The following is a 14,149-nucleotide window of genomic DNA, read 5'->3' on the forward strand; positions in this document are numbered from 1 at the left end:
ATAATTTGTATTTTGAATTCACATTAAATAAACTAAAAAGCAGATGTCTGATATTTTATTTCTATGCATTAACAAATCTACTAGTACCATACTACTGCATTCAGCTATCCTGGCCTCTCCTGTCCCAGATCTTCGCTAAAGCTAAGAGATCCGGTGCCGGTCAGTGGGCGGGGCTAAGGGATTTTTCCCGGTATCCCGGCAACCCAATCTGGCCCTGAATATATTGCCAGACCCATGGACTGCAAGACTGGCAAGGCTAGAAAGGCATCTTCTTGTGGGTCTGACAATGTTTTGAATATAAGGGCCTTAATGTCACCACTGAGTTTGTAAAATGATAAAAATAAAGACAAACTGAATAATGTTTCCTCATTAAATGCAATACACAGCTAAACAAATTTCTGTTTATAATCTAAAATGAACAAATTCCACAATAAGAGTGCAAACCTTGGTAGCTAAGGAGAGCATATTTGTGCTATGGAATGGTGGATTCAGAGTTGCCATCTGATAGAGGATACATCCTGCAGCCCACACATCAGCCTTTTCACCATATGGTTCACTTTTGACAACTTCAGGGCTACAAATGAAAAAAGACAAAGTTTAAGTAACAATTAACATTACCTGCTTAATTGTAAATTTAGATCACATTTTTTACACAAATGTGTAATTTCTTGAAATGTAAAAGGGACAGTAAACACCAAAAATGTTATTCTTTAAAATTATAGATAATCCCTTTATTTATCATTCCCTAATTTTGCATATCCAACACAGTTATATTAATATACTTTTTATCTCTGTAATTACCTTGTATCTAAGTTTCTGCAGACTGCCTCCTTATCTCAGATCTTTTTGCAGACTTGCATTTTAGGCAATTAGTGCTGACTCTTAAATAACTGCACGGGTGTGAGCACAATGTTATCTATATGGAACACATGAACTACCACCCCCTAGCTGTAGAAACCTGCCAAATGCATTCAGATAAGAGGCAGCCTTCAAGGGCTTAGAAATTAGCATATGAGCCTCCCTAGGTTTAGTTTCCAACTAAGAATACCAATAGAACAAAGGAAATTTGATGAAAAAAGTAAATTGGAAAGTTGTTTAAAATGACATGCCCTATTTGGATCATAAAAGTTTAATCTGGTCTATAGTGTCCCTTTAAATAAAACATAATGTATGTTTACCTGATCCATTTATTTATTTCATGGTGGTGAGAGTAGACTGTATTACTCCTGGGAATCAATCTTTCCTACTATTAGGAGGAGGCAAAGATTCAAAGAAGACCAAGGGAGATATTTATCAAGCCATCAACCGCAAATATGCTGGAATTCCGCAGCGTAATTGTGGCGAGCTTGATCCGACCAAGTTATCAAAGCCTACAGACCGGCAAAAGTTGAAATATGTGACGTAACATACGATTCACCAGTCTCAATCCGACACAGATTGATGCTTACGTCATTTCAGATGTTCAGAATTTACATTTGGCAGTATTTTACACTTTTTAAAAGTTATCAAATAGTTAACCGGTACGCTCGCGGCTATTCCGGCCCAGCGTACCTGGTTTTCAATTCGCCACCCTGGAGGCCGCGGATGCCATAGGAATCAATGGGAGTTTGAAAGCAGCGAAAGCTTATGTTCAATGCTGCCAGATATCCCATTGATTTCTATGGTAGAAAACCAGTAACATTTACACCTAACACCCTAACATAAGGCCCGAGTCTAAACATCACTAATCTGCCAACCCGACATCGCTGCAACCTAAATAAAAGGTATAAACCCCTATCTCAACGCCAGGGCCATCATCAGGGGGTGACAGGGGTGACTCCTGTCATGGGCCCAATGGGCCGAGCATGGGAAATGTTATTGCAAGGAGTAAAGTATTAGCATTTGAGAAGATTTCTGAGTGTGCACTAAACCACTATGCACTATGAGACAGACTTGGCACTTTGTTTGTACAGTGTGTGCCTGAGTCAGACGGCAGATCACTTTCATTTGCAGAGGAGGTAGGACTTACTTAAAAAATGTTTTTTATTTCTTTGTGCAATTTAGGATTGTAACTTCAGTGTGGTAGTAGTTGTATGGTGGGGCCAGGGGTCCATTTGAACAATTTTTTTTAGCAGCAATGTATTTATGATTATTTGACAATGCTGTAGAAATTCTATATTTAAAACCATTCAGAAATGTTGCCTCCTCAATACACAAATGGTAGGTGCCCTTTTGGCAGATATGCATTTTTAAAATTTATTTATATAGGGACTTCCGGGCAGCGGCCATCTTGATGGTCGTACTGAGCTTCAGCTCCTGAGATATTCACCACTTTTACCTAAAGTCTCACTCAATTCTTGGTGACAGACCATTTAAATAGGTGAAGAAGCTTAGCTGAAGGCACTCTGACCCAAAAAAGGGGATTTTGGACTGCAGTGTGGCCGATGTGCCATCAGTACTGGACTTTGTATTTTGAGGCCTTCCCTTATCACTGAGGCCTCATCTGTCCTCACACCTGCCGTGCCATTATTGCACGGCCAGTGCCCTAACTTTGTGGGAGAAAGTGTCATATACATTGATACGAAATGGATGATAAAGATACTTCACTAACGGCTACTATTGCCAGACTACTGGATGCACAACTTAAAACAATTACTGATCATCTGGCATGTGATTGGAGTAGTGCCCGCAAGCCTAAGCCTCTGACATGCTCTTCTAAGTTGCCAGACACCGCTCTTAAAACTAGCGAGCAAAGAAGTTGGGATAAACTTGATTCACTAGAAGGGACAATTGCTGCACAGATCCAGATCGCGCACAGTACTGCCACAAAAAATGGTGACCGGAATGAGGACCTGGACAGAAAAGAGATTCCTTCTAAGCCAGCAAGCAGGAGTCTCTTAATCTTTTCGAATACTCAGAGGCTTTCAACACAGAGCGAGAGAGCGAGCGCTGAACTAACCTACTATACCCCTGCTGGAAGTGTGCTGCATCGAATTGGGCCGTCAGCTGCAGTTTTTGATCCGGAGCGTTTGTCACAACCCTGGGAAGGAACGTCGGCTGTATTCACCCAGGCTACTCTGAGTGCTATCAGCCACGTAGCCGCTGTCAATGATGTAGGCTTCCTAGGTGTGCAGCGCTGCATAACACCCATCGCAGAAGGAGGCTTTGTGTATGCCTGTGAAGATGGCGGTGCAAATTACTATAAACCAAATCGCTCCTTGACCTGGACGCCTGATACTTCCAAGATGGTGAGACTTACTGCACTACACTCGCAAAACTCTGCCTTCGGGCTGCCTGTATCTTCTACCTGGCCTCAGCTTCATAATTCTTTTACTACTCTGGATGGGACGCACGCCATTCTCCACACTTTTGGGACTGCTACGCATGCTGTTAAAGTTGGAGTGGGCTAAACAGCGTTGTCGGTGCCCACCGCTACCCAGCCCTGGGGACATGACATTGGCAGACTCTTTAGTATGACATTTTTTCTAATCCAGGAGTTACCCTTCCAGCAATTTTACACAGCGTTATCTTATTACTTATTCTTTTTACAGGTCTGAACTCACTGTATGTATACTGCACATTACTGCACAGCTCTAAACTACTTGTTCCGCAACCAGTTTAGTAATATAATTTATTCTTCCTAACCTCATTTTACCAAATTCCTGGTGTCAGTGAGTACTTAGTTATATCTTTGTGTAATATGTGTCTATCTACATAATGGTCTAGTCCTTGAGGGGGTATTTTTGGTTTGGAAAGGGCCCCAATACAATGAAGGGGTTAATATAGCTATAGAGCCTGAGGGATCTGTGTCCACTGTCTTTATCTGGCTGCAGTGCTACTGAAAGGGTCACACAAGAAAGCTATTGCTTTCAGTAACTATATATGCAAAGCCTGCTATTTTATTCCACCAGGCTCTGATGATAGCAAATTATAGTGCCCAGAAGTTAGTAAAATTAGTTAAAGTCTAATCCTCTGTGTTCAATTTTAACTATAACTTAACCTATTAGGCTGAGCAATTAAGTATTGAAGCTGCACAACATTTGTTCATAGCTGACACTATTCTATGTTCATTTAACTGTTCTCATTATATAAAAAATCTTGTTTTTCATATTATCAAGCCCAAAAGTGGCTATAGACCACGGTAACTTGCCTCCATTAAATGATTTATTGTGGCATACAGGTCCAAAAGTGGCCTTTTTATAAATTAGGAGGTATATACTAATATATAAAGAGAGGTTTCAAATATATTTGCCTATTTATAATTTGCATAAAGTTATAAGCATGTGTCATTTTTATGCGGTGAGGATTGTATTTACCTCTGTATTTTGTTTTTGTTTTCTTCGAGTCATGGCAAATTCCATCTGCTTTGTAATTGTTTGCTTTAAACCTCAATAAAATATTTAAAACATAAAAAAAAAAAAAAAAAAAAATATTTATATATATTACATTGCAGTTTACTGCCCCTTTATGCAAGGACTTTCCAGATGAAAGGAGGCATTTTATCTAAAACTTTTACATTTGCATAAAATGTTATACTCTCAGACTAAGATTGCTCAGATGGGAACATTTGTACACTATATTTGAAGTGGTGCTCTTGGTTGGGGAAAATGGGGAAAAACAAACTTTTAAAAGTACTTTTCTTCATCTAGCCATCTACCCAGATCATTAATGTACAATTTTGAATTCACAGAATTATTTTTGTTTGCACATTTACAAATATGATTCTTTAAAAAGTGATCTCTTAATTTCTGCAATTTTTTTTATCAAACATGTCACACACTGTTGATTTAGGGGATGCAAGGTGCATAAATGTTTCCTCCTGTGAGTGTTTCTGTGGGTGTCTGTGTTTATGTCTTTGTGCTTTGGTTTGTGTCTCTATGAGTGTGTATGTATTTTTTTTTCTGTGGGTCTCTCTGTGAGGGTGGGTGTGTGTGTGTCTTTGTGCATTTTCTGTGGATGTCTGTGAGGATGTGTGCATATGTCTGCGATTTTTCTATGGGTGTCTCTGTGAGGGTGTGTGCATGTTTTTCTTTGTGCATTTTCTCTGGATGCCTCTGTGAGGGTGGGTGTGTATGTCTGTGTTTTCTGTGGATGTCTCTGTGAGGGTGTGTGTGTATGTAAGTATGTCTGTGTTTTCTGTGGATGTCTCTGTGAGGATGTGTGTTTCTGTGGGTGTCTCTGTGAGGGCGTGTGTATGTCTTTGTGTGTTTTATGTGGATGTCCCAGTGAGGGTGTGTGTATTTATGTATTTTTGTATTTTATGTGGTTGTCTCTCTGTGTGTGTATGTCTTTGTGTGTTTTCTGTGTGTGTCTCTTTGTGTGTGTATGTCTTTGTGTGTTTTCTGAGGCTGTCTCTGTCGGTGTTTCCTTGGGTGTATGTGAAAGTTTGAGTTTGAGTGTGTGTCCATTGTCTGTTCCTTTTTAGGACATTTTGACCTTACTACTGATTATTCACATTGTTCTACAGACTTTGAGACTAACAAGACCTTTCCGGAAGTCACCAATCCACCATTTAACCTTTAAATTATTGTTTAGGCAGTTCAGGGCCCTTCCTTTCAGTCACTGCCCATACAAATGTCCTTTTTAGGGCAATGGGGAGCTTAGGTTTTTTAGATAGGCTTTTTATTTGGGGGGGTTGGTTGGTTGGTTGGGTGGGTGGTGGTTTTACTGTTGAGGGATGTTTGTATTTTTTTTTTTTTTTACAGGTTAAAGAGCTGATTTCTATGGGGGCAATGCCCAGCAAAAGGCCCTTTTAAGGGCCATTGGTAGTTTATTGTAGGCTAGGGTTTTTTTTATTTGGGGGGGGCTTTTTTATTTTGATAGGGCTATAAGATTAGGTGTTAATCATTTTTATTTTTGATACTGTGGGTTTTTTTGTTTTTTCGTAATTTAGTGGGGGTTTTTTGTAACTTAGCGTTTATTTTTTGTAATTTAGTCATTTTTAATAGTAGATTTAAATAATTTGAGTAGGGTCAGGGTTTTTTTAATATGTAATATAGCTAATTTAATTGCTAGTTTAATGTCATTTTAGTATAATAGTTAGGGTAGGTTAATTAATAGTTTAGAATTATTTTCTTTTAATTCTACAGGTAAGTTTAAATTTATTTTAAGATAGGAATGTTGTAATTTTAATGTAAAGTTAGCGGGCAGGATAGGGGTTAATACATTTTATTTAGGTTGCGGCGGTGTCAGGGAGTGGCAGAATAGGGGTTAATAAATTTATTAAAGATGCGGCGGAGTCCGGGAGTGGCAGGATAGGGGTTAATAACTTTATTAAAGTTGCGGCGGGGTCCGGGAGCGGTGGGATAGGAATTAAACATTTTAGTATAGTGGCAGCGTTTAGTGACAGGGTATAAATAAAGTTGGTAAAAAGCCGAATAGCAGCGTGATCAATGACTGTTAGTTAACAACAGTCCGATGCTCATCGCCCCGTACTTGGTGCTCGGCTTTTTGCCGGCTTTTTTATAAACATGGAGATCGTATTCAGGTACGCAGCCACGATGTTAGGCGAGCGTATTGGTGCCGGCGAATGTAGCATAGTTGAGGCTTTGATAAATATCCCCCCAAGTAGCTGCCTTACAAATTTGGACAACTGATGCCTCATTTTTGAAAGCCCAAGAAGTGGCAACTGATCATGCAGAATGAGCAATAATCTGTTTCGGTGGAGACTGACCCGTCTTTAAGCAAGCCTTACAGATCTAATGTTTCAACTAAGAGGCCAAAGAAAACACAGAAACTTTCTGTCCTTTCCTAGAACCATAAAGGTTAAAGGGATACTGAACCTATTTTTTTCCCCATGAGTCAGATAGCATGCAATTTTATGCAACTTTCTAATTTACTCTTATTATCCATTTTTCTTTGTTCTCTTGGTATCTTTATATGAAAAAACAGGAATGTAAGCTTATGAGCCAGCCCCTTTTTGGTTCAGCACCCTGGGTAATGCATGCTGATTGGTGGCTACATTTAGCCACCAATCAGTTAGTGGTATCCAGGTGCTGAACCAAAAATGGTCCGGCTCATAAGCTTACATTCCTGCATTTTCAAATACAGACACCCAGAGAATGAAGAAAAATTGATAATAGGAATAAATTAAGAAGTTCCTTAAAATTGCATGCTCTATCTGAATCATGAAAGAAAATATATGAGTTCAGTACCCCTTTAACAAACAAAATAGGAGTTTGTCTGAAATCCTTAGTAGCATCAATATACTTCAATGATCTAAAAACATCCAAATTATGATCTCTCTGAAGAGTTTTTGGGATTAGGACACAAAGAAGAGACAATAAATTCCCTACTGATATTGTCTGAAGACACAACTTTAGGCAAAAAGCTAATTTAGTCCTTAAGACAGTCTTATCCTGATGAAAGATAAGGAGGGTCACAAAAAAGAGCAGATAATTCTGAAACTCTTCTAGCAGAAAACATAGCCAAAAGAAACAAACCTTCCAAGAAAGAAGCTTAATATCCACATCAGTCTAAAAAAGGAGCAGTGACTATGCACATAATGTTAACACATTACGCAGTCCTTCATTATTAAAAGCAAGTCTCACAAATGTCTGATATTATTATGTATAGGAAGCAAGGAGGTGTGTCAGTTACAGCAGTACTCTAAGGGAGTACTTGACAAATATGTCAAAAATCTAGGAGCTAGGTATTTTTTAGGGTATTAATTTTATATAATATTGTAAAATAGAAGATTAGAAAAACACTTTCTGATTTCTTGAGATATATATATAAAGAAACCAGGAAATGTGTTTTCTTATTTCTTATTTTACTATTTTACAATGGAACAGTTTTAAACAAAAACAAATGCACACAATATTGTTACAGATTTGTTATATTAATGTTGTATTTAAAATGTGTTTTTTAATTTGTTTTATCTTTTGAGAGCTTACTTAGATGAGTTGGAGTAGGAACATCACTATCCCCATTTGATTTCCATCCAGTGATTAAAAAAGTATATATCACAAGAAAAAAAGTTTGAGCAATTCATGAAACATTGGGACTGATTAATGACACTGACACACATTTCATGGACAATAGTTTCAGGGCAGGGAAAACAACTAAATAAAAAATCTCTGAAAGTAGAAAGAAAAAACACAGCTACAGTCACTGATTTTATACATACGCTGCACACTTTTGGACTTCCATATGTTGGGAGCAGTTTGAGATGCATCTAATACTACAATTGGTGAAGTTAAACACTGCAGCGCCACAATTTTCTATTCTCCCACTCAAGCAGGCAGGCTGAAATAAATGTTCTCTGTGAAATGGATCACAAAAACAAAGGCGCCTCCTAGTGTGATATAGTAAGTGCAAAGAGAAAATGTGATAATTGAAATGGTACTCACAAATAGAGCAGCACTCAGTTGTGCTAAATCAAACAGACTGGGATCTCACAGTGTCCCAGCTCACTGACACTGCCAGAATACAGGTAACTCCTTTGTCCAATAGGACCGAATAAGCTCAGACTCTCAGGAAAAGATGATAATAAACCACAATTTAATGGCAAATATAAAAATCAAAGTGTCAACAATATAACACTTGATATTAAAACCAAATAAGCAACGCATTTCTCAGACTGCTGTCTGTTTCATCAAGCTTCTTATTATCGTTGAAGAAGGTTCCATATACAGATAAGAACTTTTTTAAGACCTGATTGTGTCCTCATCATAATATAACTGTTATCAAGACTTTTTATTTGTATTGTAGATGCTCATTTGAACAATTGCACTATTATAATTTATCTCCATTTTACATCATATATCTAATTGATTTTCTTTTTATATCTAACCTATTGTATTATTTTAGGTCACTTATTAGTTATATTACACAGATATATGTATTTAGATTTTGGTTATAAGTGATACAATTTATCCTTCACATCTTTGGGTACTTTTTGCACCCCCTAGAGTCAACACAGTGGAAGTATTGTATATTATTTTTAGTTTGAGGCTGAAATAACACTGCCTGTCAGAATGTGCCTGATTTGTTGTAAGGTCTCCATGAAGATAAATAACATAATTTATGTAAGAACTTACCTGATAAATTCATTTCTTTCATATTGGCAAGAGTCCATGAGCAAGTGACGTATATGGGATATACAATCCTACCAGGAGGGGCAAAGTTTCCCAAACCTCAAAATGCCTATAAATACACCCCTCACCACACCCACAATTCAGTTTAATGAATAGCCAAGCAGTGGGGTGATAAAGAAAGGAGTAGAAAGCATCAACAAAGGAAATTTGGAAATAATTGTGATTTATACAAAAAAATCATAACCACCATAAAAAGGGTGGGCCTCATGGACTCTTGCCAATATGAAAGAAATGAATTTATCAGGTAAGTTCTTACATAAATTATGTTTTCTTTCATGTAATCGGCAAGAGTCCATGAGCTAGTGACATATGGGATATCAATACCCAAGATGTGGAGTCTTCCACTCAAGAGTCACTAGAGAGGGAGGGAATAAAAATAAAAACAGCCATATTCCGCTGAAAACATGAATCCACAACCTAAAACAAAAATAAGTTTATTTCATATTTGAAAGAAAAAAACTTAAATCAAAAGCAGAAGAATCAAACTGAAACAGCTGCCTGAAGAACTTTTCTACCAAAAACTGCTTCCGAAGAAGCAAATACATCAAAACGGTAGAATTTAGTAAATGTATGCAAAGAGGACCAAGTCGCTGCTTTGCAAATCTGATCAACTGAAGCTTCATTCTTAAAAGCCCACGAAGTGGAAACTGATCTAGTAGAATGAGCTGTAATTCCCTGAGGCGGGGCCTGACCCGACTCCAAATAAGCTTGATGAATCAAAAGTTTCAACCAAGAAGCCAAGGAACTAGCAGAAGCTTTCTGACCTTTCCTAGGACCAGAAAATAAAACAAATAGACTGGAAGTCTTCCTGAAATCTTTAGTAGCTTCCACATAATATTTCAAAGCTCTTACCACATCCAAAGAATGTAATGATCTCCCCAAAGAATTCTTAGGATTAGGACATAAGGAAGGGACAACAATTTCCCTACTAATGTTGTTAGAATTCACAACCTTAGGTAAAAATTGAAAAGAAGTCCGCAAAACTGCCTTATCCTGATGAAAAATCAGAAAAGGAGACTCACAACAAAGAGCAGATAGCTCAGAAACTCTTCTAGCAGAAGAGATAGCCAAAAGGAACAACACTTTCCAAGAAAGTAGTTTAATCTCCAAAGAATGCATAGGATCAAATGGAGGAGCCTGTAACGCCTTCAGAACCAAATTAAGACTCTAAGGAGGAGAAATTGATTTAATGACAGGCTTAATATGAAACAAAAGCCTGTTCAAAACAGTGAATATCAGGAAGTATAGCAATCTTTCTGTGAAATAAAACAGAAAGAGCTGAGATTTGTCCTTTCAAGGAACTTGCAGACAAACCCTTATCTAAACCATCCTGAAGGAACTGTAAAATTCTAGGAATTCTAAAAGAATGCCAGGAGAATTTATGAGAAGAACACCATGAAATGTAAGTCTTCCAAACTCTATAATAAATCTTTCTATAAACAGATTTACGAGCTTGTAACATAGTATTAATCACTGAGTCAGAGAAACCTCTATGACTTAGAACTAATTTCCACACCTTCAAATTTAATGATTTGAGATCCTGATGGAAAAACGGACCTTGAGATAGTAGGTCCGGCCGTAACGGAAGTGGCCAAGGAGGGCAACTGGACATCCACACCAGATCTGCATACCAAAACCTGTGTGGCCATGCTGGAGCCACCAGCAACACAAAAGACTGTTCCATGATGATTTTGGAGATCACTCTTGGAAGGAGAACTAGAGGCGGGAAGATGTAAGCAGGATGATAACACCAAGGAAGTGTCAGTGCATCCACTGCTTCCGCTTGAACATCCCTGGACCTGGACAGGTATCTGGGAAGTTTCTTGTTTAGATGAGAGGCCATGAGATCTATCTCTGGAAGACCCCACATCTGAACAATCTGAGAAAACACATCTGGATGGAGAGACCACTCCCCTGGATGTAAAGTCTGGCGGCTGAGATAATCCGCCTCCCAATTGTCTACACCTGGGATATGCACCACAGAGATTAGACAGGAGCTGGATTAAGCCCAAGCAAGTATCCGAGATACTTCTTTCATAGCTTGGGGACTGTGAGTCCCACCCTGATGATTGACATAAGCCACAGTTGTGATATTGTCTGTCTGAAAACAAATGAAAGGTTCTCTCTTTAGCAGAGGCCAAAACTGAAAAACCCTGAGAATTGCACGAAGTTCTAAAATATTTATTGGTAATCTCGGCTCTTGAGATTTCCAAACCCCTTGTGCTGTCAGAGATCCCCAAACAGCTCCCCAACTTGAAAGACTCGCATCTATTGAGATCACAGTCCAGGTTGGCCGAACAAAAGAAGCCCCTTGAATCAAACAATGGTGATCTATTCACCATGTCAGAGAGTGTCGTACAATGGGATTCAAGGATATTAATTGTGATATCTTTGTATAATCCCTGCACCATTGATTCAGCATGCAAAGCTGTAGAGGTCTCATGTGAAAATGAGCAAAGGGGATCGTGTCCAATGCTGCAGTCATGAGACCTAAAACTTCCATGCACATAGCCACTGAAGGGAATGACTGAGACTGAAGGTGCCGGCATGCTGCAACCAATTTTAAACGTCTCTTGTCTGTTAGAGACAGAGTCATGGACACTGAATCTATCTGGAAGCCTAAAAAAGGTGACCCTTGTCTGAGGAATCAAGAAATATTTTGGTAAATTGATCTTCCAACCATGTTTCCGAAGAAACAACACTAGTTGATTCGTGTGAGATTCTGCAGTATGTAAAGACTGAGCTAGTACCAAGATATCGTCCAAATAAGGAAGCACCGCAATACCCTGTTCTCTGATTACAGATAGTAGGGCACCCAGAACCTTTGAAAAGATTCTTGGAGCTGTTGCTAGGCCAAATGGAAGAGCAACAAATTGGTAATGCTTGTCTAGAAAAGAGAATCTCAGAAACTGATAGTGTTCTGGATAAATCGGAATATGAAGGTATGCATCCTGCAAGTCTATTGTGGACATATAATGTTCTTGCTGAACAAAAGGCAGAATAGTCCTTATAGTCACAATCTTGAAAGTTGGTACTCTTACATAACGATTCAAAATTTTCAGATCCAGAACTGGTCTGAATACATTTTCTTTTATGGTACAATGAATAGGTTTGAATAAAACCCCAAACCTTGTTCCTGAGGAGGAACTGGCATGATTAACCTTGAGGACTCCAGGTCTGAAACACACTTCAGAAAAGCCTGAGCTTTCACTGGATTTACAGGGATGTGTGAGAGACAAAATCTTCTCACAGGAGGTCTTACTTTGAATCCTATTCGATACCCCTGAGAGACAATGCTCTGAATCCAATGATTTTGGACAGAATTTATCCAAAAATCCTTGAAAAACCTTAATCTGCCCCCTACCAGCTGAGCTGGAATGAGGGCTGCACCTTCATGGGGCTGACTTTGGTTTCCTAAATGGCTTGGATTTATTCCAATTTGAGGAAGGCTTCCAATTGGAAGCAGATTCCTTGGGGGGAGGATTAAGTTTTGTTCCTTATTCTGACGAAAGGAACGAAAACGGTTAGAAGCCTTAGATTTACCCTTAGGTTTTTTATCCTGAGGCAAAAAAACTCCTTTTCCCCCAGTGATAGTTGAAATGATAGAATCCAACTGAGAACCAAATAAATTATTACCTTGGAAAGAAAGAGATAGTAATCTAGATTTAGATGTCATATCAGCATTCCAAGACTTAAGCCACAAAGCTCTTCTAGCTAATACAGCTAAAGATCTAACATCAATTTGATAATATCAAAAATGGCATCACAAATAAAATGATTAGCATGTTGCAGTAAGCGAATAACGCTAGATATGTGAGAATCCAATTCATGTTGTGCTAAATTTTCCAACCAGAAAGTTGATGCAGCCGCAACATCAGCCAAAGAAATAGCAGGTCTGAGAAGATGAGCTGAATATAAATAGGCCTTCCTTAGATAAGATTCAAGCTTCCTATCTAACGGATCCTTAAAGGAAGTACTATCTTCCATAGGAATAGTGGTACGTTTAGCAAGAGTAGAAATAGCCCCATCAACTTTGTGATTTTTTCCAAAAACTCTTTATATTTTGCTGGTAAAGGATACAATTTTTTAAACCTTGAATAAGAAAAAAAGAAGAAAAAAAGAAGTACCTGGCTTATTCCATTCCTTAGAAATCATATCAGAAATAGCCTCAGGAATGGGAAAAACCCCTGGAGAAACCACAGGAGGTTTAAAACAGCATTTAAACGTTTATTAGACTGAACGTCAATAGGACTGGTTACCTCAATATCCAAAGTAATTAACACTTCTTTTAATAAAGAATGCATATACTCTATTTTAAATAAATAAGTAGATTTGTCAGTGTCAATGTCTGAGGAAGGATCTTCTGAATCAGATAGATCCTCATCAGAAGAGGATAAATTATTATGTTGTTGGACATTTAAAATTTCATCAGCTAAATGAGAAGTTTTAAAAGACCTTTTACGTTTATTAGAAGGTGGAAATGCAGACAAAGCCTTCATAATAGAATCAGAAACAAATTCTTTAAAATTTACAGGTATATCATGCACATTAGAAGTTGAAGGAACTGCAACTGGCAATGTACTATTACTGATGGAAACACTATCTGCATGTAAAAGTTTATCATGACAACTATTACAAATGACATTCGGTGGAATAATTTCTACAATTTTACAACAAATGCACTTAGCTTTGGTAGAACCGATGTCAGGCAGCAATGTTCCAGCAGAAACCTCTGAGGCAGGATCAGATTGGGACATCTTGCACAATGTAAGAGAAAAAACAACATATAAAGCAAAATTATCTATTTCCTTATATGACAGTTTCATAGCATAGGCCTCTGAAAACAAAAAGCAAGAGGCAAACATACAAGGGGTATTGAAATAATGAAAAAAAATTGGCGCCAAAAATAACCGGAAATGACACACTCGCGTCACTAAAGACGCCGCCGTGTGAAAGGTCTCGGCGACACGTATGACGCCTGAAATGACGAAGTTGCGTCATAAATGTCTTTTTTCACGCCAAAATAAATTTTGCGCCAAGAATGACGCAATAAAGTTTAGCATTTGATGCAC

At 38.2% G+C, this 14,149-nt stretch overlaps 1 protein-coding gene across 1 annotated transcript in view; it reads right to left on the bottom strand.

Moving 5' to 3' along the window:
- NEK10 (NIMA related kinase 10) overlaps window positions 1-14,149 on the bottom strand; it is a 1,556,164-nt gene that overhangs the window by 616,162 nt on the left and 925,853 nt on the right. The window contains exon 22 of the mRNA XM_053715742.1: window positions 445-574. Within this exon, the coding sequence (XP_053571717.1) occupies window positions 445-574 (130 nt within the window). The remainder of the gene's footprint in view (window positions 1-444; window positions 575-14,149) is intronic.

The sequence above is a fragment of the Bombina bombina genome, chromosome 5 (genome assembly GCF_027579735.1).
Source record: "Bombina bombina isolate aBomBom1 chromosome 5, aBomBom1.pri, whole genome shotgun sequence".
Classification (NCBI taxonomy): Eukaryota; Metazoa; Chordata; class Amphibia; order Anura; family Bombinatoridae; genus Bombina; species Bombina bombina.